Source organism: Ranitomeya variabilis, chromosome 3 (genome assembly GCF_051348905.1).
Source record: "Ranitomeya variabilis isolate aRanVar5 chromosome 3, aRanVar5.hap1, whole genome shotgun sequence".
NCBI classification, from domain to species: domain Eukaryota; kingdom Metazoa; phylum Chordata; class Amphibia; order Anura; family Dendrobatidae; genus Ranitomeya; species Ranitomeya variabilis.
In genome coordinates, this window is record NC_135234.1 from 210261373 (window position 1) to 210283636 (window position 22264).

General features: G+C 42.3%; 1 protein-coding gene across 3 annotated transcripts in view; it reads left to right on the forward strand.

Annotated features, from left to right (window-relative positions):
- TMCC2 (transmembrane and coiled-coil domain family 2) overlaps positions 1–22264 on the forward strand; it is an 82266-nt gene that overhangs the window by 30389 nt on the left and 29613 nt on the right. For 2 of the 3 annotated variants that reach the window (XM_077295091.1, XM_077295093.1), the window contains one exon: positions 12158–12421. In XM_077295091.1, coding sequence (XP_077151206.1) covers positions 12158–12421 — 264 coding nt within the window. Of the gene's footprint in view, positions 1–10102; positions 10442–12157; positions 12422–22264 lie in introns of those variants that run through there. The other variant, XM_077295092.1, reaches the window with a different exon arrangement.

The window sequence follows — 22264 nt, forward strand, 5'->3', positions numbered from 1 at the left end:
TAGCCACCTTTTGCTTTGATGACTGCTTTGCACACTCTTGGCATTCTCTTGATGAGCTTCAAGAGGTAGTCACCGGGAATGGTTTTCACTTCACAGGTGTGCCCTGTCAGGTTTAATAAGTGGGATTTATTGCCTTATAAATGGGGTTGGGACCATCAGTTGTGTTGTGCAGAAGTCTGGAGGATACACAGCTGATAGTCCTACTGAATAGACTGTTAGCTGCTTATTTCTTGCCATAATACAAATTCTAAGTAAAGAAAAACGAGTGGCCATCATTACTTTTAGTGAAGGTCAGTCAGTCCGAAAAATTGCGAAAACTTTGAAAGTGTCCCCAAGTGCAGTGGCAAAAACCATCAAGCGCTACAAAGAAACTGGCTCACATGGGGACCGTCCCAGGAAAAGAAGACCAAGAGTCACCTCTGCTTCTGAGGATAAGTTTATCTGAGTCACCAGCCTCAGAAATCGCAGGTTAACAGCAGCTCAGATTAGAGACCAGGTCAATGCCACACAGAGTTCTAGCAGCAGACACTTCTCTACAACTGTTGAGACTTTGTGCAGCAGGCCTTCATGGTAAAATAGGTGCTAGGAAACCACTGCTAAGGACAGGCAACAAGCAGAAGAGACTTATTTTGGCTAAAGAACACAAGGAATGGACATTAGACCAGTGGAAATCTGTGCTTTGGTCTGATGAGTCCAAATTTGAGATCTTTGGTTCCAACCACCGTGTCTTTGTGCGACGCAAAAAAGGTGAACGGATGGACTCTACATGCCTGGTTCCCACCGTGAAGCATGGAGGAGGAGGTGTGATGGTGTGGGGGTGCTTTGCTGGTGACACTGTTGGAGATTTATTCAAAATTGAAGGCATACTGAACCAGCATGGCTACCACAGCATCTTGCAGCGGCATGCTATTCCATCCGGTTTGCGTTTAGTTGGACCATCATTTAGTTTTCAACAGGACAATGACCCCAAACACACCTCCAGGCTGTGTAAGGGCTATTTGACCAAGAAGGAGAGTGATGGGGTGCTACGCCAGATGACCTGGCCTCCACAGTCACCAGACCTGAACCCAATCGAGATGGTTTGGGGTGAGCTGGACCGCAGAGTGAAGGCAAAAGGGCCAACAAGTGCTAAGCATCTCTGGGAACTCCTTCAAGATTGTTGGAAGACCATTTCCGGTGACTACCTCTTGAAGCTCATCAAGAGAATGCCAAGAGTGTGCAAAGCAGTCATCAAAGCAAAAGGTGGCTACTTTGGAGAACCTAGAATATAAGACATATTTTCAGTTGTTTCACACTTTTTTGTTAAGTATATAATTCCACATGTGTTAATTCATAGTTTTGATGCCTTCAGTGAAAATGTACAATTTTCATATTCATGAAAATACAGAAAAATCTTTAAATGAGAAGGTGTGTCCAAACTTTTGGTCTGTACTGTATATACTCTATATAATTAAAGTATGCATGTTATGTATTGTGCATGTATTACCATACTTTCCTACCACTACTATCTCCAATGTCCAGTTCCGGTCGTCTCCTCTTTCCAGTGACGTCACCGCAATAGCGACTAGCTGGCTCACTCTATGCTCATTGTCAGCTGTAAGTCTTTTACAGTTTAGGTCTAGGGCTATGCCCCAAGAAAAACACCAAGAACATGACAGTAGTACCCAGCTTCATTGACTGTGTGCACATGCGCCAGAGCAGCACCTTCGTGGTACATGTGCGACTCCCCGATCTACACCGCGCAAGCACGTCTCCACGATACACACTGCACATGTGCGGGATTTCAAAGCGGATTTGAGTGACATCAACGCAACCCCTCAAATGTGTTAGGGCAGCTACAACCGTGGTGAACAAAATGAAGCACACCCCTATGACTAAATGAGCAGGTACAATGGCACTTTGTAAAGTGCTTTTTGCACATGATGACAGTGCCGCTTTTAATGAAAAAATTGTTACTGATGCACATTGCATCACTAACACACTGGGGACAGTTTCGATGCTAAAAAAGACATGACAGGTTCCCTTTAAGCAAAAGTGGTTTGTAATCAAGTCACTATTCGACCAGAAACATATAACCAGCATGCCAGGACAAATTGCAGAAGTCTAGAACAGTAAAGGTCAATATATACTGTAAACATTGGAGATAGTAGTGGTAGGAAAGTATGGCAATATATGCACAATACACAACATGAACTGTAAACATTGAATCTTTGTATAAACTTGATGCATTTGCCAATATAAGTTAAATACTTCCGAAATGCTGAAGATTGCACTTCACTAGACATAGCAACATCTGACTAAAAGATCTAAAACCACCAAAGCAGAAATCTTTGTCAAAACCAAAATTTGTGTCAGGCTCCAAATGTTTGGCCCGTAACAGTATTTTTATTCACTTTTCCCAAAAATCTCCCTTTTTTGCTTTGTATTAAGAGAAAATATTATGCATTGTCATGAATTGTAGATAAATTCTATCTATTTAGTATTTGTTCCCAAGAGGCCTGTGTTTCATCCTTGTTTTAAATATTGAATTTTGCATATTCCAAAAAAGACGGTCACCCCCAAAATATAACTTTCACTAAACACACACAAATATCTGCTCTTCTTATAGTTAACACATTGGCCACTGCCAACTGATATATCACTAGCTGAGTTTATTCTTTCAGCGCTGCCCACTAATATATACTTACCCATTGAATCAAAATTATACGGCATTATATGAATAATAGCGTTCTAGGGACGTTCCCTTAGCATCTCAGTAATGTCTTCAGCAGATAGTCCCTGATTAGGATTCAATAATGACGTCAGCGGTCAATGCGTTTAAAGAGGACCTGTGACTTGCTCCAAAAAATTGAGCTAACTACTTTGTAAAAATTCCTGAGCTCCCCTAATTATGCTACATTTTTCCATTTTGCGCTGCATCGCTTCATTGAAGAGCGATTCACATTTGTCTTCCAGAGCCCAGTGTGTGAAATCTCTGCTGGCAGACCAACTGGGCGTTTCTTTATCAAGTTCTCTGGGAGCATGCGCTTTCTCTCCTCCCTCCCAGACACTGCCAATCACAGCTTAGCATCTGAAACTGAAAGACTGCTCGATGAGCGGCTGAGCTGATATTGACAACCTCTGGTCTGCCAGCAAAGATATCACATATTGCGCTGTATAAGCAACAATTGTGAATATCTCCTGCAATAGAGTGCTGCAGCGCAAACTAGAAAAGAGCGGCAGAATCAGGGAGGTCCAAGATTGTCACAGTGTATTTAAAGAGGACCTGTCGCTTGCTAAAAAAAAATGTAATTAAAGTTATATCTCACCACTGTCTTCGCATTGAATTTTGCCCATGTCATCGGGTGTTCCATCAGAATCGCCAAAAATCAGGATCCAAATAGAACCCCTGACTTGTACCTGTCTAAAAAGACACACGCCTGGAAAAAAACAGAGTCTTTGAAGTCCTTTTGTAATTGTACTTTATAGCTCCATCAGGGGTTCTGTCTGAATTCCATTTTTTGAGATTTCCTATGCCTGGCACAGACTTCAGTGGCATGAACTATATTGACACTTTATGCCTGGAATTTCCTTTAACAGGGTAGGTTCACTTTCAGAATGACTTTTACTAAATCCAGAAAACGCATGTTCCTTGTATTTACACCCTCTTGCAAGCATTCATATGACAAGTAGATGCAGATTAAATGACAACAGTGGGTGCATACAAGGGTCCACATGGAATTTTGGAACCTTTACCTACCTAGAATAAACCATTTATCTCATTGGTTCATTGTGTTCCTAACTTTCCTTTGATTATGCTTCATTGTTCCTCCTTTGAATATTGATTACCACCCAGCTGGGTAATGTGGGCTTCATGAGTATGCTAAGATTTTAGAAAAGGCTTATGTTTTAGAGTCATTTTGGGCAACTGTCTAATTGAACGTTTTATTGCTGCATATAGGTCTAGAAATATTAGGACAGTGACCGAATCTTCGTGATGTCGATGTCAATATCTTTTGGTCCCTTGAAAAAGAGGCAGATCCATATTAAAGAGCTGTAATTCCTAAACCCTCACTCCAAATAGAATGTGATTAACCTCAAATTGAAGCAGAGAGTCTGCGCTTTAAGCCCATATTGATGATATAACTGTATCTTAAATGTGTCACTGACCATTTTTCTGGAACTGTATACTGAAAGTGGTACAGGACTGTGTCTGAGTTTGTGAGCGATCTTGATGACTTTGGAGTTGGTCATCACCAAATCTGATCTGTTTAAGCTTCATTTCAGATGTTCTGTAGGAAATATAATGGGTAATATTGCTCTTGCTGAATGTCGCTGGTATCCCTGTTTGTAGCTCTGATTTTTTTTTTTTTATATATATTTTGATGGCTTTTATTCTTGGTGCACTTTCTTCTGCTATCTTAACCTTTTCCAGCGAAGTCCTCTGGTCTTCTAAAGGTTACATAGATACATATTGCTGTTATGCGCTGCAGTATATGAAGGGAGGGGAAGCAATATGATGCCACGCTGTGCCACTCAATCAGCAATGCCATATCACTGTGTCTTGGCTGCCAAGATTGAAGTAAGCCTCATCTATTTAGAAGATTTATCATCCTAGAGGCACGGAAAGAGCTCCATTAGTTGCTGTTAAAATAAAGTCCCCCACACTACTACAGTGATCTCTCAAGTTCCAATATTTAGCTTCATCTTTATTAAAAATCCTCAATAGTGTAATCATTTTAAATAACTTATATTAAAGGAGACGTCATGGTAAAAAATGTCTCTACAAACCCTTTTTTTTTTTTTTCGCAATATTTTACTTCTGTGTGGAGATAAAGCCTTAAAGGGGCTGTCCACCTTTTGTAGAATGCAGTAGAGCTGAGAAAGCTAACCCCGCCCACACCAGGCTAAATGTGTACATAGTCTATTCACATTGATCTGCTTATCATAGGAGGGGGCGTGGTCAGACAACTTGGCACAAGCCAGCTAGTCACAGCAATGATGTCCTAGTGATAGAACCTTAATTGTAAGTAAACAGCACACAGCTTGGTAAGTGAGACACATCCTGAAATTCAGTGTTTTAACCCCTACCTCAGATTATAAAGAAAACACATGCAGAGCGATTCCCTTTGTTTCATCTGAAATACTTTAAAGTATGCATTCTTATCCTTAACCAGATTCATATTCTTCTATTTTATTCCCGATTGCAGGGAGAATAGTGTGGGTTATCATTAGGGAACAGATAATTACTGTTGTGTGCAGTGTAGTAAAATTAAATAACATATTTACTTGTTTGTTTAAAACCAAAAATATAATAGTCTTCAAAACATTAGGCCATGTAGGTACACAAATTTTAATAAAAAAAAAAAAAACAACCTACAATTCATAAGAAGAATGTGAAGCATTGAGGTGAAAGGTGGCTTGTGACCTGGATTTTGCCTTTTCATGACGCTGTGAGACGGGTGTTGAATGGGTTATATGAGGCATTCGGGCCCTGGCATGTGAGACATGGGATTGTGTTACAGGCACTTGTCACCATTATACCAGCTGTCGCCGTCCCTCCTCTGGGCGAGGCTGAATGTGTAACACGACCTCTGATACTGACTTTATATTTGCAAAACTGATCTGCAAGCCGTTAGCAGCCAGCTCTACCTGCGTGGGTGATGTGACGCAGCCATATTCTACCAGTATCCTCCATTCTTCGGATGTTTGGCGCATGAGTTTTTCGGGACGTTGGCAGCTCGGATTTGTCATCGTCCACTTTTAACCTTTTTCTGTGTGATGTGTAATGTTTTATGCGCTGCCCAGACCGTGGAGAGGAAGCCATGTGTGCCCAGGAGGTTTGGGGGAGCTGTCAATAAGTTATTGGCCTAATAACGTTTAAGGTGCTGCTTCTTTTAAGGCCCCGTCTCACTAAGCGATTTACCAACGATCACGACCAGCGATACGACCTGGCCGTGATCGTTGGTAAGTCGCTGTGTGGTCGCTGGGGAGCTGTCACACAGACAGCTCTCTCCAGCGACCAACGATCAGGGGAACGACTTCGGCATCGTTGAAACTGTCTTCAACGATGCCGAAGTCCCCCTGCAGCACCCGGGTAACCAGGGTAAACATCGGGTTACTAAGCGCAGGGCCGCGCTTAGTAACCCGATGTTTACCCTGGTTACCAAAAAAAACAAACAGTACATACTCGCCTTCTGATGTCCGTCAGGTCCCTTGCCGTCTGCTTCCTGCTCTGACTGAGATCCGGCCGTACAGTGAGAGCAGAGCGCAGCGGTGACGTCACTGCTGTGCTCTCACTTCTCACTGTACGGCCGGCAGTCAGTGAGAGCAGGAAGCAGACGGCAAGGGACCTGACGGACATCAGAAGGCGAGTATGTATTGTTTTTTTTTTTTTACATTTACGCTGGTAACCAGGGTAAACATCGGGTTACTAAGCGCGGCCCTGCGCTTAGTAACCCGATGTTTACCCTGGTTAGCAGTGAAGACATCGCTGGATCGGTGTCACACACACCGATTCAGAGATGTCAGCGGGGCCTCAACGACCAAAAAAAGGTCCAGGCCATTCCGACACGACCAGCGATCTCACAGCAGGGGCCTGATCGCTGGTACGTGTCACACATAGCGAGATCGCTATGGAGGTCGCTGTTGCGTCACAAAACTTGTGACTCAGCAGCGATCTCGCTAGCGATCTCGCTATGTGAGACGGGGCCTTTACTCCTTGGATCTATATAGTAGGATATTTCAGATGTGTTGGCTGGCGTGTTTTCATGGATGGTGTTAGCTGCTGTTCATATTGTCATATACTGAGTAAAATGTAATATCCTGTTTTTTGGTTTTTTTTTTGTTTCCTTTATTTTGCAAAATTCTTGCTGTAGGGGCTAAGTCCCCTACATAACTGCTTAAAGGGAACCTATCACCCCGTTTTTTTCGGTATGAGATAAAAATACTGTTAAATAGGGCCTGAGCTGTGCATTACAATAGTGTAGTTTGTGGACCCCGATTCCCCACCTATGCTGCCGAAATACGTTACCAAAGTAGTCATTTTCGCCTGTCAATCAGGCTGGTCAGGTCGGATGGGCGTGGTTTCTTCCCCCAGATATTGCGTAGTTTTCCGTTGGTGGTGTAGTGGTGTGCGCATGTCCAAGGTCCCCAATCCTGCACGGGGGGGTGAAAATAGCAGCGATGTCCGTTATTCCATTGGTGGTCGGTGGGCGCGGCCATCCTTTGGCCGCGCGTGCGCAGAAGCGGCGCTCTGCTGGCCGCGGCTTCAGGAAAATGGCCGCCGCGATCTCCATCTGCGCACGCGCGGCATCCCGCGGCCATTTTCCTGAAGCCGCGGCCAGCAGAGCGCCACTTCTGCGCACGCGCGGCCAAAGGAAGATGGCCGCGCCCACCGACCACCAATGGAATAACGGACATCGCTGCTATTTTCACCCCCCCGTGCAGGATTGGGGACCTTGGACATGCGCACACCACTACGCCACCAACGGAAAACTACGCAATATCTGGGGGAAGAAGCCACGCCCATCCGACCTGACCAGCCTGATTGACAGGCGAAAATGACTACTTTGGTAACGTATTTCGGCAGCATAGGTGGGGAATCGGGGTCCACAAACTACACTATTGTAATGCACAGCTCAGGCCCTATTTAACAGTATTTTTATCTCATACCGAAAAAAACGGGGTGATAGGTTCCCTTTAATTAGTTCATTTTGCATTTCTTGGGGGAGACGGACATTTAATTCCACTGCACATTTGCATTAAAAGCAATGGGCAAACCATATAATGTAAAGTCAGTTTTGTTTTTTGTTAATCTATCTAAGGCCGGGGTCACACACAATGTATAAAAAATCTGTCCGATTTTTGTCTGCTGAGAATCGCACAAATGTTCTCCGTATGGTGATCCGTATCTCATCCGTGTGCAATGCCAAGATGCGTTGGTTTTTTTTCTCAAAAAAGTATCCGTATGCCATCCATATGGTGAGATTTTCTCACACACTTGCAAAATGAGCAAATATTGGCAGAGCCTTCCCTGTCACCTGCCCAATGCCTGAATTTAAAGATGACACATTTCCTTTGTATTTTAGACAAAAAATATTGTTTTTTGTTTGTTTTTGTTTTTTTTTCATTTTAAAAATTACAAAAAGGGAAATGGACACTACAGACGTTTGGGCACCCTTGGAGATTTGTGTGCTCAGATAACTTTGACCAAGGTTTCAGACCTTAATTAGCATGTTAGGTTCATGGCTTCCTCACTATCATCATTAGGAAAGGCCAGATGATGATAGAGATTTAGCCGACTCTGGAGTTGTGGTACTTTGTTCTACTTTTCAGAGACACCTGCACAAATATAGCCTTCATGGAAGAGTCATCAGACAACTTCTCCTGCGTCATCACCATAAAATTCAGTATCTGAAGCATGCCAAAGAAAATCTAAAAGGTAACGATCCACCTTCAGTCTATAAAATCCTTTAAAAACATATGAGGCACCACTACAGATACCTAGGCATAGGTGTGAGTTGGGAATAAGGGGTATAGGACGGTAAAAATCGCATATATATTTCGAATGTCAGCTGCTTTCTTAAAGCCCAGGCTAGGCATCAGAATAGCAGTGCGTGCAAGGCGACCCAGGAATCTCACGGAACTAGAAGAACTTTCCAGGGAAGAATGGATGAAAATCCCTCAAACAAGAATTGAAAGACTCTTGGCTGGCTGCAAAAAGCATTTACAAGCTGTGATACTTTCAAGAGGGGGTGCTGCTAGGAACTAGCCATGCAGGGTGCCCAAACTTTTGCATCGGCCTGTATTCCTTTTTGTAATTTTTAAAATGTGAAACATGAAATATATGTGTATATATATGTATATGTATGTATATGTATGTATATGTATATATATATATATATATATATATATATATATATATATATATATATATATATATATATATAATTTTCCTGTATTTTCATGACTATGAAAATTGTTAATTCACACTGAAGGCATCAAAACTATGAATTAACAACACATGTGGAATTATATAAACAAAAAAGTGTGAAACAACTGAAAATATGTCTTATATTCTAGGTTCTTCACAGTAGCCACCCTTTGCTTTGATGACTGCTTTGCACACTCTTGGCATTCTCTTGATAAGCTTCAAGAGGTAGTCACCAGAAATTATATATATATATATATATATATATATATATATATATATATATATATATATATATATATATATATATATATATATATATATATATTTGCATTTCATTTTTGCCTAAAATAAAAAGGAAATGTGTCATCTTTAACTTTGGCCCTTTTTAGAAGTCATTTAATCTTCAAATTGCTTAACTGTTCACAATAACAGTAATTTTGACCAGGGGTGCCCAAACTTTTACATGCCACTGTAACTTTGCAAGTTTTTATTTGCAAGGTTGCTTATAGTTTTGGTCTAGGAATGTATTAAAGTTAGTCATATTGTAAGAACAGGGTTACCCTGCAATTTGTTTGAAAAAAAAATTGTAAATTGTTGGGCTATTGTGTTGCTACTGCATCGATCAATTTCCTATGGCTTAAAAATGTCAAGGAGATGTTGTGACATTTTCAATTTGTGCGCCAGACCACATAGCACAGTGGATTATAAACTTACAAGGTATACTTCAAAAATCTTTTCCAGTATCCTCCTTTTCTATTCGGTTTCCAGGCATCGGTAATTTGCTCTTATCTGTAAAGCCAAGATATGTTATTTTTTTCATCATGGTATTCTTCTTGAGGCCTGACAATGGAGCCATTTAAAAGAAAATATATCTGAATTGCACAAAGAACAACCTCTGGGCTTCTGAGAATAATTCTCCATGTCAGGCTGCTCTACACTACACACATCATTCATAAATGCACTTTCCCAGCAGCTAAATGGCATCACATTGTATGCACCGTGTTTAAGTGTTGGCACCGATTGGGTTTTGCTCTGATAATTCTGGCAGCTGATGTCCTGATTCAGATCAATATAAGTGGCGGCTGTGTCCATGTGACCCCTGGAGGCTGATAAATCACTCATGCGATGACCATTGATTGGCAGGGAATGTTGGGATATAACCATTCTGCACCGGCCAAGCTGTCATGTCGGAGTGGAGGACAGAATGCTACGGCGTGGAACCATCGGGCTTCCTCTGTGCTTCCTTTTATCACCTTCTGCCTATTGACAGTTTATAATATTTAATTTTATGTTCATCTGCTTCCAATTAGGCTTTTATTTATTTATTTTTTTCATCCATCATTTACCTTTTGGTTGTTCCTTAACTTGGCATTCATCATGAGGGAGGGAGAAGAAGAATTGCCATTTGTGGGAGCATTTGGACAGACTCTGTACACAAATCCTGTGGGTGTTTTATTGCCAGAAGTATTGCCAGCTGAGGCTGGACCCATGAAGATGCAACTTGTAAATCCTCTCATTGCAACTGGTGTAAGTACAGTCGTATGGTAGAGCATGCTGGTTACCAGTTAGGTAAAGAACACTGCAATACTGCAACACGCGACCAGATCAGTTTCAGATCTATAACATGCAGTTGCTGGTGAACCAAAAGTTCTGGAGGATCTTCTAGGTAGACCATTGCTGGTATTGCCGGGGATCAGCATGGTGGCATCTAGCAGATCAGCACTGTAGTTTCCTTCTGTATTCTGTAAATGGCTGAAGATGTGCAGGCATTAACATGCCACAATTGTACATTGTGATCTGATTACTTCTGGTTGCATCTAGCCACAATTACTGCTTGTAGGTTCTATAATTATTTCTATCGTAATGGAAATTATTGGTAATGCCTAAAATTTCAAGTGCAAATGCCTTGTTATATTATGTTCACATCGGCACTTGCGTCTGATCCCGGATCCCTCACTTCATGGGTACAAGCTGTGGTTAGTGTGCCGCATTGACTGTAATAGGGTTAGTAAGGTCTTTGTAACACATTAAATGTTCTAGTCTTTTTGGCCAGATGTATGTAAGTGGTGGTTTCTCCCTACATACCGATATGAACACGCTTGCTCTGACTTTTTTGGATTTATAGGTGAATCTGGAAAGATCGCTGCAATCTGTTGTGCAGGCCTGTCGTAGGTCAAGCAAAGGTGCTGATAGACTTTAAGATAATGTGACCAACTGTAGTAATAGTAATAGTATTGTAGTAAGGGCAGTAATCTGTGCTCTTATTGTAACATTTTCTTAGGCATGCTGATTTTCCAGATACAGTGCTAGTGTTAAAAGACCATCTGTCACTGGCAAATGACAGGCCAGTCTGCTGTCAGCATGTAGAGCAAGCTGCTACATTATGTGGGCAGGAGAGGCAGAGCCTCTAATGAATATTAATGAGAGAACAGCTCAGAATATATATATATATTTTAACTATTTTACAATAACAAGATTTTCGAGATCTCAACCACCAAAATTATGCTATAAGGGCCCAGTAGAACGATCAGCAAATTGAACCAAACTGCTACTAAGGAAAAGGGATAGTGTCGGATGCCACTCTTGGATGCTGTGCGATATAGCATATTGCCTGTAGGCAGCCATGCCCTTTTCTCTGCTTTCTTTCTTATTCTTAAATAAAAAAGGAGAAGTACGCAACTATGTACCCAGTTCATTTCCTGCAATCCAGATTAGTGCAATAGTTCCCCTCTCAGCTGAGCTTGTCTCCTTGGTTCAGCAGTTTTACCTTCCATCCTCTGACACCATCGCAGCTTCATTCTGTGCTGTACTGATTAATCTGTGACGTGGACAGGACATGAGAAAGAAGCTCAGCCAGGTACCGTTTTTGTCCTGTATTCTTATTGATAAGAATATGGAATATGCAATTATTGATAAATTGGCTTACTTACGTTATTCAAATGCATTTTTTTCCTATGAGCTCCACATTCAATGTTCTGTTCAGCAGCCAGAAATCTTTTACCATTTTCTAAAATGAAATGAGGACACAGCTGCGGGTCCCGAGGTCAAAGGGGAAGGGATTACCTCCATAGACTGAACCTCAAGGTTATTGGCATTTTCTGATCATTAAAAGCAAACTGCTCCTTGTACTAGATGAGCTGGAAACCATTGTGTGTTCATTTATGAGTTTATAGTAGTTTTACGCTTGGGTTTGGTTTGTGATCATCTCATTTATATTCTCCTTTCTGTCTTGTGATTATTCAGCTGCCGGATAAGGGGGATTTAAGTAGCCTGAGTCTCCCCCCAAGTGCAATTCATGGAGGTTCAGAGGGAAACATCAGTCTGGAAGTCCCTGAAGGGGCTCCAGATCCACAGCGCACCAAAGCTGCAATGGACCATTTACATCAAAAGATCCTCAAGATAACAGAACAGATTAAGATTGAGCAGGAGGCACGAGATGACAACGTTGCCGAGTATCTAAAGTTGGCTAATAACGCAGACCGACAACAAGCTGCCCGCATCAAACAGGTATTCATTCTCCTTTATTATTTATTATGCTTTGCTTATATAGCGCCATCAGATTCTGTAGCACTTTACAGACATTATCACTGTCCCCATTGGGGCTCACAATCTGTTTCCTCTTTCGAGTGTGGGAGGAAACGGGAGAACTCGGAGGAAACCCTCGCAAGCACGGGGAGAACATACAAACTCCTAAATGTTTTATCCAAAAGAAAGATCCTAAAATTGCTTTGGTTATTCTTACAAAAAGTACACAAACTATGAATTCTACGGGCGTATGTATCAGCACATAATTCTAAAAGAAAAACGCTTATAAAGTTATGTTCTCACTATGAACTTTTGGTGAGTTTTTGACGTTGCAGATTTTCTGCATCTATTATGTAAAATAAATTACTTGCATTTTTTTAAAAATACACCTCTGAAAAAAAAAAACACCAAAAATTCAACTTGGGTACGAAGCCTAAGGCCTTACAGTTATGTAAATAAAATCTCCTCAGACAAAGGAACACAATTACAGCGTCATTATTAACCCCTTTCTGACATCAGACGTAATATTCCATCCACGTGCCCTGGGCCTATTTGACCATGGACAGAACATTACGTCTGAGCGATCGCCTGTGTACATGGGGGTGTGCGGGCAATCGTCGCCAGGTGCCAGCTAATTTTGACAGCTGACACCCAGCACTATGTGCCAGGAGTGGTCACTTTAACCCCCAAAATGCTGCTATCGAACATGATCAAAGCATTCCGGAAGCCTGTGCCTTTGGATCACAGATGCTGCGTGACGCGGGGGCCCGATCGTTGCCATGGTGACCCGATGTCGTCATCACAACATCCGGGTAACCAGACTTGGCAAACTTGCTGATCATGCGCAGTGCATGATGAGCAAGATTGTCTGTCAGTGCAGAGCTTGTCTGTCAGTGCAGAGCTGACAGTTTCTGCAGCATGGGGGAGGCTGCTGCATCTCCATTCTGTAGGAGCCATCAGCCTGCAAAAAATGATAGTCCCATAGTGGGATAAAGAAAAAAAAAAAAGTTAGAAGAAAGTAAAAAAAAAAAAAATATATATATATATTTATTGTAAAAATAATTAAAAAAAAAAAATCGAAAACAATAATACAAATCAAAAGATTGTATCTCTAAATAAATATTTGAATGAAAAAAAAAAAAAAGACAATAAACGTACACATTTGGTATCACCGCGTCCGCAATGACCCGACCTATAAAACTGTCCCACTAGTTAATCCCTTTAGTGAACGCCATTAAAAAAAGCAAAAAAAAATGCTTTATCATACCACCAAACAAAAAATTGAATAAAACGTGATAAGAAAGACGAATATAAATAAACATGGTACTGCTAAAAACGTAATTTTGTCCTGCAAAAACAAGCCATCACACAGCTCCATCAGCAAAAAATAAGTTATAGCTCTCACAATAAAGTGATGCTGAAATAATTATTTTTTATATAAAATAGTTTTTATTGTATAAAAGCGCCAGAACATAAAAAAAAACAAAATAAATGAGGTATCGCTGTAATCGTACAGGCCCGAAGAATAAGGCTGCCTTATCAATTTTACCACACACTGAACGCCACAGCTCCCCCCCCCAAGAAAAAAAGAAATGCCTTAATTGCTGGTTTTTGTTCGTTCTGCCTCACTAAAATTGGAATAGAAAACGATCAAAAAATGTCATGTGCCCAAAATGGTACCAATAAAAAATTATAGTTCTCAAAATGTGGTGATGCAAAAACTATTTTTTGCAACAAAAAGAGTCTTTTAGTGTGTGACAGCAGCCAACCATAAAAACCCAATATAAATCTGGTATCGCTGTAATCGCACTGACCCGAAAAATAAAGTCGACTAATCACTTATACCGCACGAGGAACGGCATAAAAAATACATAAAACCAATTCTTCACCTGCTGTTTTTTTTTTTTTTTTTTCATTCTGCCTCCCAAAGATCACAGTAAGGGTATGTGTCCACGTTCAGGAAACGCTGCGTTTTTGACGCGTTTTTCCGCAGCGTCAAAAACGCAGCGTCCAGATGTTACAGCATAGTGGAGGGGATTTCATGAAATCCCGACTCCACTATGTGTTAAAAAACGCATGCGTTTTTGCCGCAAAAACGCATGCGCGGTGCGTTTTTTAAAAACGCAGCATGTTGCTACAATGAGCAAAACACGCAGGCACACCGCAGGTGACCTGCCAGTGACCTCAGGTGCAGTTTTGGTCAGGATTTTACTTGCATAAAATCCTGACCAAAGCCTGAAGCAAACCTGACCGTGGACACATACCCTAAGGCTCGGCTCGCATTTATCCTGAGCTCTGCGTTGAGCGCTTACACCAAGGTTTCTGTGTAAATCTCTGAAATACGTGATTCAGATGGAAACCCTGGTGGAAGATTCCCTGTAATGAGGCAGATGGAGGCACTGTAGATGCCGTCTGACCTGTGATCCAGCGGTGTCCAACTTTTTAGGCGTGCATAAAAGTTCCATCTGCCGCAGTTTTTTATGCACTTCTGAAAAGGACACCGCAGAACAGAGGCCAGAAGGAGTCCAGAGTAAATCTTCTTCATTATAGTGAATGGATCCCTCAGGGGTTTCATCTGAATCACATCACTCAGAGATTTAGACGGAAACCCCAAAGGTAAGTGCAGTGTAGAGTTCAGGATAAATATGATCCCAAATGTTATGTAAAATGTTCCCAATAAAAGCTTCAACTCAATCCACAAAAAAGCTAGCCCCCTCTCAGGACTGTCATCTGTTAACGGAAATATAGAGGGCTCACTTTACTGGTAGTACAAATGCTCTGGAAAAACGAAATGGTTCCTCACCCGCCAAAAGAAATTCAGCAAATTCTGTGATCCAAAATTTAAATGCCCCCTCCATTCTGATCCCCACAATGTACCTAAACCACATATTGTGTCCACGTTTGGCATTTCTGAAGTGATGAGAGCCCACCTAACTTAGGGGTGCATGCCTCCAGAAGCACGGGGTGGGCAAACGTACTGGTGACGGCAACGTACTGGTCACTACAACGGCAGTTTGCAATTTTCACTTGGCAACATTCATTGCTGCTTGTTTCTGGAAAATACCCATGGAGTCAAAATCAGCACTCACCTGTAGATAAATTCCCAAAGGGGTATAATTTCCAAAATGAGGTCACTTGAGGCGGGATTCTGCTCTTCTAGCAATTAGGGGCTTTATATATGGAGTCTGCAAACTGTTCTAGGAAAATCTGCACTCCAGGAGGCAAATAGCGCTCCGTCCCTCCCGAGTCTCCCCGTATGGCTAAGTAGTACAGTATAGCAACACGTGGGGTATTGCCACATTCAGTAAAAATTGTGGGACAGATTTTAGTGCCATTTTTACCCACTTCTTGTGTGAAAATGTAAAATCTGGGGCTAAAACTAAATTTTGATGGTAAAAATCTAGTTATTTTTTCTTCACTGCTCAATGGTATAAAACTCTGTGATACACCCTTGGTGTTAATATGATGAATTCATTGAGAGGTGTAGTTTGTAAAATGGGGTTCTACTGTTCTGGCACCTCAGGGGCTCTCGCAGTGGGTTATGGCACCTGCAAACCATAACAGTAAAATCTGGCGTTCCTTGCCCTCTGAGCTTTGCACTGTGCCTGAAAAATATTTCCCGATTATATGTAGGGTATTGGCGCACTCAGGAAAAAATGGACCTCAGTTTGTTGTAAAAAAAAAAAAAAAAATTAAAAATCCTATTAGCCCTTAGAAAAATTAAAGGGAACCTGTCACCCCGTTTTTTGAAGATGAGCTAAAAATAGCGTTAAATAGGGGCAGAGCTGGGCGTTACATTAGTGTCTTTTGTGTGCCTTTATTACCCACCTATGCTGCCGAAATACCTTTGCAAAGTTGCCGTTTTGTGCTGTCACTCACGCTGGTCTGGTCCTATGGGCGTGGTGACAGCGCTGTTTCTCCCCCAGATCAGGCTCATCATTCTGTTGGTGGCGTAGTGGTGTGCGCATGTCCAACAGAGAATATCCACTGCCCAGGTGATGAAAAAGAGCGCGATCTGCGCTATTCAGCCGTTTACCGGTGGGCGCGGCCATCTTCCTGTGGCCGCGCGTGCGCAGATGGAGCGCTCTGCTGCCCGGGGCTTCAGGAAAATGGCCGCCGCGATCTCCATCTGTGCACGCGCGGCATCCCGCGGCCATTTTCCTGAAGCCCCGGGCAGCAGAGCACTCCATCTGCGCACGCGCGGCAGAAGAAAGATGGCTGCGCCCACCGGTAAACGGCTGAATAGCGCAGATCGCGCTCTTTTTCATCACCTGGGCAGTGGATATTCTCTGTTGGACATGCGCACACCACTACGCCACCAACGGAATGATGAGCCTGATCTGGGGGAGAAACAGCGCTGTCACCACGCCCATAGGACCAGACCAGCGTGAGTGACAGCACAAAACGGCGACTTTGCAAAGGTATTTCGGCAGCATAGGTGGGTAATAAAGGCACACAAAAGACACTAATGTAACGCCCAGCTGTGCCCCTATTTAACGCTATTTTTAGCTCATCTTCAAAAAACGGGGTGACGGGTTCCCTTTAAAAACTTGGGGCTAAAACAACATGTTTGAAAATAATAAAATCACATTTTCCCTTACAAAGCTCAACGTTATAAACTTCTGTGAAGCACTTGGGGGTTCAAGGTGCTTACCAGGCATCTAAATACATTCCTTGAGGGGTCTATTTTCCAAAATGGGGTCACTTGTACCTAAACAGTGGAAAAACCCTCACATCAGGGGCTCTCCAAATGGGACATGACATACGCTAATGATTCCAGGCAATTTTACATTCAAAAAGTCAAATGACGTTACTTCCCTTCCGAGCCTTGCCGTGCGCCCAAACAGTAGTTTCTCCCTCATATGAGGTATCGGCATGCTCAGAAGAAATTGCACAACAAATTGTTTGTGCAATTTCTCCTGTTAACCTTATGAAAATGCAATAAAACAAAACGTTTGTGGGGAAAATTTTATTTTTGTATTTATATGGCTCAACGTTATAAACTTCTGTGAAGCACCTAAGGGCTCATACTCATTTGCAAGAAAAACGGATGAGTGCAATCTGATTAAAAAAAAAACCCGAGTATAAGCCGACCCCCCCTCCTAATTTTGACACAAAAAACTGGGAAAACTTAATGACTCGAGTATAAGCCTAGGGTGGAAAATGCAGCTGCTACCGGTAAATTTCAAAAATAAAAATAGGTACCAATAAAAGTAAAATTAATTGAGATATCAGTAGGTTGAGCGTTTTTGAATATCCATATTGAATCAGGAGCCCCATATAATGCTCCATACAGTTCATGATGGACCCCATAAGATGCCCCATATAATGCTGCACAAAGGTTAATAATGGCCCCATAAGATGCTTCATAGACATATTTGCCCCATACAGTACTGCATAAAGGTTAATAAGGGCCCAATAAGATGCTCCATAGAGATATTTGCCCCATATAATGCTGCACAAACGTTGATTATGGCCCGATAAGATACTCCATATAGATATTTGCCCCATATAATGCTGCACAAACGTTGAATATTTGAATATGGCTCCATAAGATGCTCATAGAGATATTTGCCCCATATGCTGTTGCTGCGATTAAAAAAATAAAAATAAAAAATGACATACTCACCTCTCGTCGCTCAGGCCCCCGGCACTTGCAATACTCACCGGTCCTCGTTCTGGCGCCGCTGTGTCTTCCGCGTCCCCTTCACTAGCGTTCAGGCAGAGGGCGCGCACTAACCACGTCATCGCGCCCTCTGACTTGAGCGTCACTGCACAGGACACGGAAGACGGAGTGGCGTCGGAACGAGGAAAGGTGAATATCGCGCAGCGCTCCCCCTCCCCATTATACTCACCTGCTCCCGACGTGGTCCCTGCATCTCCGGTCTCCGAGCGCTGACAGCGTCTTCCAGCGTTGAGTGGTCACCGTTACCCCGCATTACAGCAATGAATATGCGGCTCCACCCTTATGGGAGTGGAGTCGGGTCCATATTCATTACTGTTATGAGTGGTAACGGTGACCACTCAACGCTGGAAGAAGCTGTCAGCGACCGAAGATGCAGGGACCTCGCCAGGAGCTGTAGGTGTTAAACTAAAGGGTTAATTCACGGAAAAAACTGGCGTGGGCTCCCGCGCAAGTTTCTCCGCCAGAGTGGGAAAGCCAGTGACTGAGGACAGATATTAATAGCCTAGAGAGGGACCATGGTTATTGGCCCACCCCTGGCTAAAAACATCTGCCCCCAGCCACCCCAGAAAAGGCACATCTGTAAGATGCGCCATTTCCGGCACTTAGCCTCTCTCTTCCCACTCCCATGTAGCGGTGGGATATGGGGTAAAAAGGGGTTAATGTCACCTTGCTAATGTAAGGTGACATTAAGCCTGTTTAATAATGGAGAGGTGTCAATAAAACACCTATCCATTATTAATCCAGTATTAATAAAGGGTTAAAAAAACACACATTATGAAAAAAGTATTTTAATGAAATAAATACACAGGGTGTTGGACTAGCTTTATTATACGCTCAATCCAAATGACGACCATTGTCTTCTGAAAAAAAGGTAAAAAAAACAAACCACAATATCCCATACCTCTCCGCCGGTACAGTCATGTCCCACAATGTAAATCTGAAGGGGTTAAATCTACAACAAGGAGCCTGCTAATGCAGCTGTTGCCCCTGGCTGTAAAAACTGAGGAATGAATGGAATGCAAGGGAACGTAGCTACCTAGATTTGCGGTGCTGCGCCCCCTGCTGGCATAACCTCATGAACTCTAGTGTGAGCATTTTTCAGAAGATTTTCCCATGCTAGAATTCATATGAGGTTATGCCAGCAGGGGGCGCATCACCGCAAGTCTAGGTAGCAGGGCGTTATAGCCAGACATCTCCAAATGTGGCGCAGGGCGTTATAGCCAGACATCTCCAAATGTGGCGCAGGGCGTTATAGCCAGACCTACCCACTTCTCATGTCTCATCTGTCAATAGGGCATTGTTTCAGAAGTCTTGTGGTTTGTTCAGATGCAACTTTGCAAACTTCAACCATGTTGTGTGTTTTTTTTGTTTGTTTTTTAGAAAAAAAAAAGCTTTCACCAGGCAACAATTTTAAACAAGTCTTGTTGTCTTGTTCAGTCTTTTATTAATTGTATTGTCATACTCTCTAGGGCCTTCAAAGTCTGTAGCTCTTTGGGGTTTTTCGCAATTTCACAGAGCATTGCACGGTCGGATTTTGGGTGAATTTTCTGGGACATCCATTCCTATGAAATTTGGCCAACTGTCTAGAATATTTTCCTCCGGCTTCTAAATATCCTCTTAACTCTATGGGTTCAGTCAGGCCAGGTGCACACGGCCGTCGATTCTTCCATGTGAGAGAATCTGGACGATTATGCAAATGATGCTCTGATCAAACTGTGATCACAATTTGATCCGAGTGTCAGCTTAGTGTACGCCGATTCTCTCAGATGGCAAAATCGGAGCACACTGAGAAGATGGAGAACAAAATTTCTCAATCTTCTCTATTGTGTCAGTGCGTGGAAATCGGGCTGCACTCGGATGTCACCCAAGTGCAGTCCGATGACTTCCATGCACTCATTGACTGACATGGCTAAGTGCTATCTGAATATTAAATCAAACTCTAACATGCCGCAATTTTTTTTTTTCCTCGGATCATTTTGGTCTGAGGTAAAAATTGAACATGTAAACGGCCCTATAGAATAACATTGGTCTGAGTGCAATCCAGTGTTTTGTCGGCGGAAAATACGGTGGTGTGCACCTGGCCTAAGGCTACTTTCACACTAACGTCGTTTGGCCTCCGTCGCAATGCGTCGTTTTGGAGAAAAAACGCATACTGCAAAAGTGCTTGCAGGATGCATTTTTTTTCTCCATTGACTTGCATTAGCGACGCAGTGCGACGCATTGCCACACATCGCATCCGTAGTGCGACGGATGCGTCGTGTTTTGGCGGACCGTCGGCACAAAAAAAACGCTACATGTAACTTTTTTTGTGCGACGTGTCCGCCATTTCTGACCGCGCATGCGCGGCCGGAACTCCGCCCCCTCCTCCCCGGACCTTACAATGGGGCAGCGGATGTGTTGAAAAACTGCATCCGTTGCCCCCGTTGTGCGGCGCTTTCAACGCTAGCGTCGTTGCGTCGGCACGTTGCTAGTGTGAAAGTAGCCTAAGGGTGTATTTAATTTTTCTAAAAAGCAGTGTTTTTTATTTATTTATTTTTTTTAAACTATATTCTGATACATATAAACCGTAGAATGAAATAGAATGTACTTCACTTTTCTCATACCAGTAAGCCTGGTTTAAAGGATATTGGCATCTTCAGGGCAGGATTTTTTCAATTGAATACATTTCTTTCAGGCTAAAAGTAATTTTTGCAATTCGGTTTCATTAATCATTTTGCACCATTTGACTTTTATAGACTCTTTGTTTTTTGACTGCAGAATGAGTTAACTTATAACTTGTAAGCGAGCTTGTTCTGACTGGGTGATTGTAACTCTTGTATTATGATCACATCGTATTTCAGATTAGTTTTGATGAGGCCGATGGTCATAAATCGGAACCTAGGAGTTTACAAAAATTGCAGATAAAAGGGTACAAACTCCCTTTCAGATCAAGGTCACTAAAAGATTGTTAATTGTAGTTATAAATTAAAAATAAAGTGGCACCAATTCGTCCATGATGCTTCTAAGGGAACTTGCCAGGCAATTTGTGCTGTAATTTGAGGATCTGGTCTAGGACCATAGCTGGGGAGCAGGGTAGTCCAGCGCCACCCTCCGGCCGGCTCTTCCCAGCGCTGCTGCAGCTGATTGACAGGGCTCTCTCTATATACACTACATATATTAATAGTATATGGACGATATAATGAGTAAAGCCGTGCCAAAGTCACACCTGCTTTTTATGGTATATTCACTGTCATTATCTAGCTTCAGCTAGTTTGATTAATTTGTTTTATTGTATATTCCATAATGGTAATTCACTGAAGAGTCGTCCAAGATTAGAAATGCTGCCCGATCTATTCCTTGTATGTTTATACCCAAAGGAGAAGGGAAGTAATAAACCAAGAGTAAAATATAAGAATTTTTATTAATGTCAGTTTAAAAGACAAAAACTATACATAATATTTCAAATATGTGCAAAACAGGGGAGATAAGAACAAGGCAGAGTGAACTCAAAGCAATCCACATACATTATAGAATAAGTATAGTCAACATCAAATTAAAGTGCAACAGCAGGCTCTGGATTACATAAAGCAATTGCTATAAAGCTATTGCAGCCAATGGTAATGGGATGTATTAGTATAAGGCAATAAGAGTATACATGTAGAGAGATCCAGAGATGACTAATGAGTATATAACATATGTAGTATTTAAGGAGTGTACTGGCTATAATAGTTAATTACCAAATAAATAATAATAAGGTGCTAGTGCATTAAGGGATTAGTATTACAGTCCCAGTATATTCACATGAGGGCCATGTAAGAACTCATCAATAAGATAGTAACGCTATAAAGTTGCTAGTGCATTTGGGAATCAGTGTGGAGTCCCAGTATACTCATGTAGAGACCATATAAGAATTTATACATCAAAAGAATAAAGCCATGTGAATACCTGCTGATGAGAGGATTGCTGTGAGGAGGATAACGCCGACGCGCGTTTTGCAACGTAGCTTCTTCCTGGGGGTCGTGATGGTGAGGGGAGTATAGTGCAGGCTTAAATATGCGGCGGTTAACATGGCGCTGGCGTCCTTCATGCACAAAACAGGAAGCGGCGGGTCCGGCGTCCCACGTCATCAAGTCCCGCCCAACTCCGACGCGTCAGAGGTG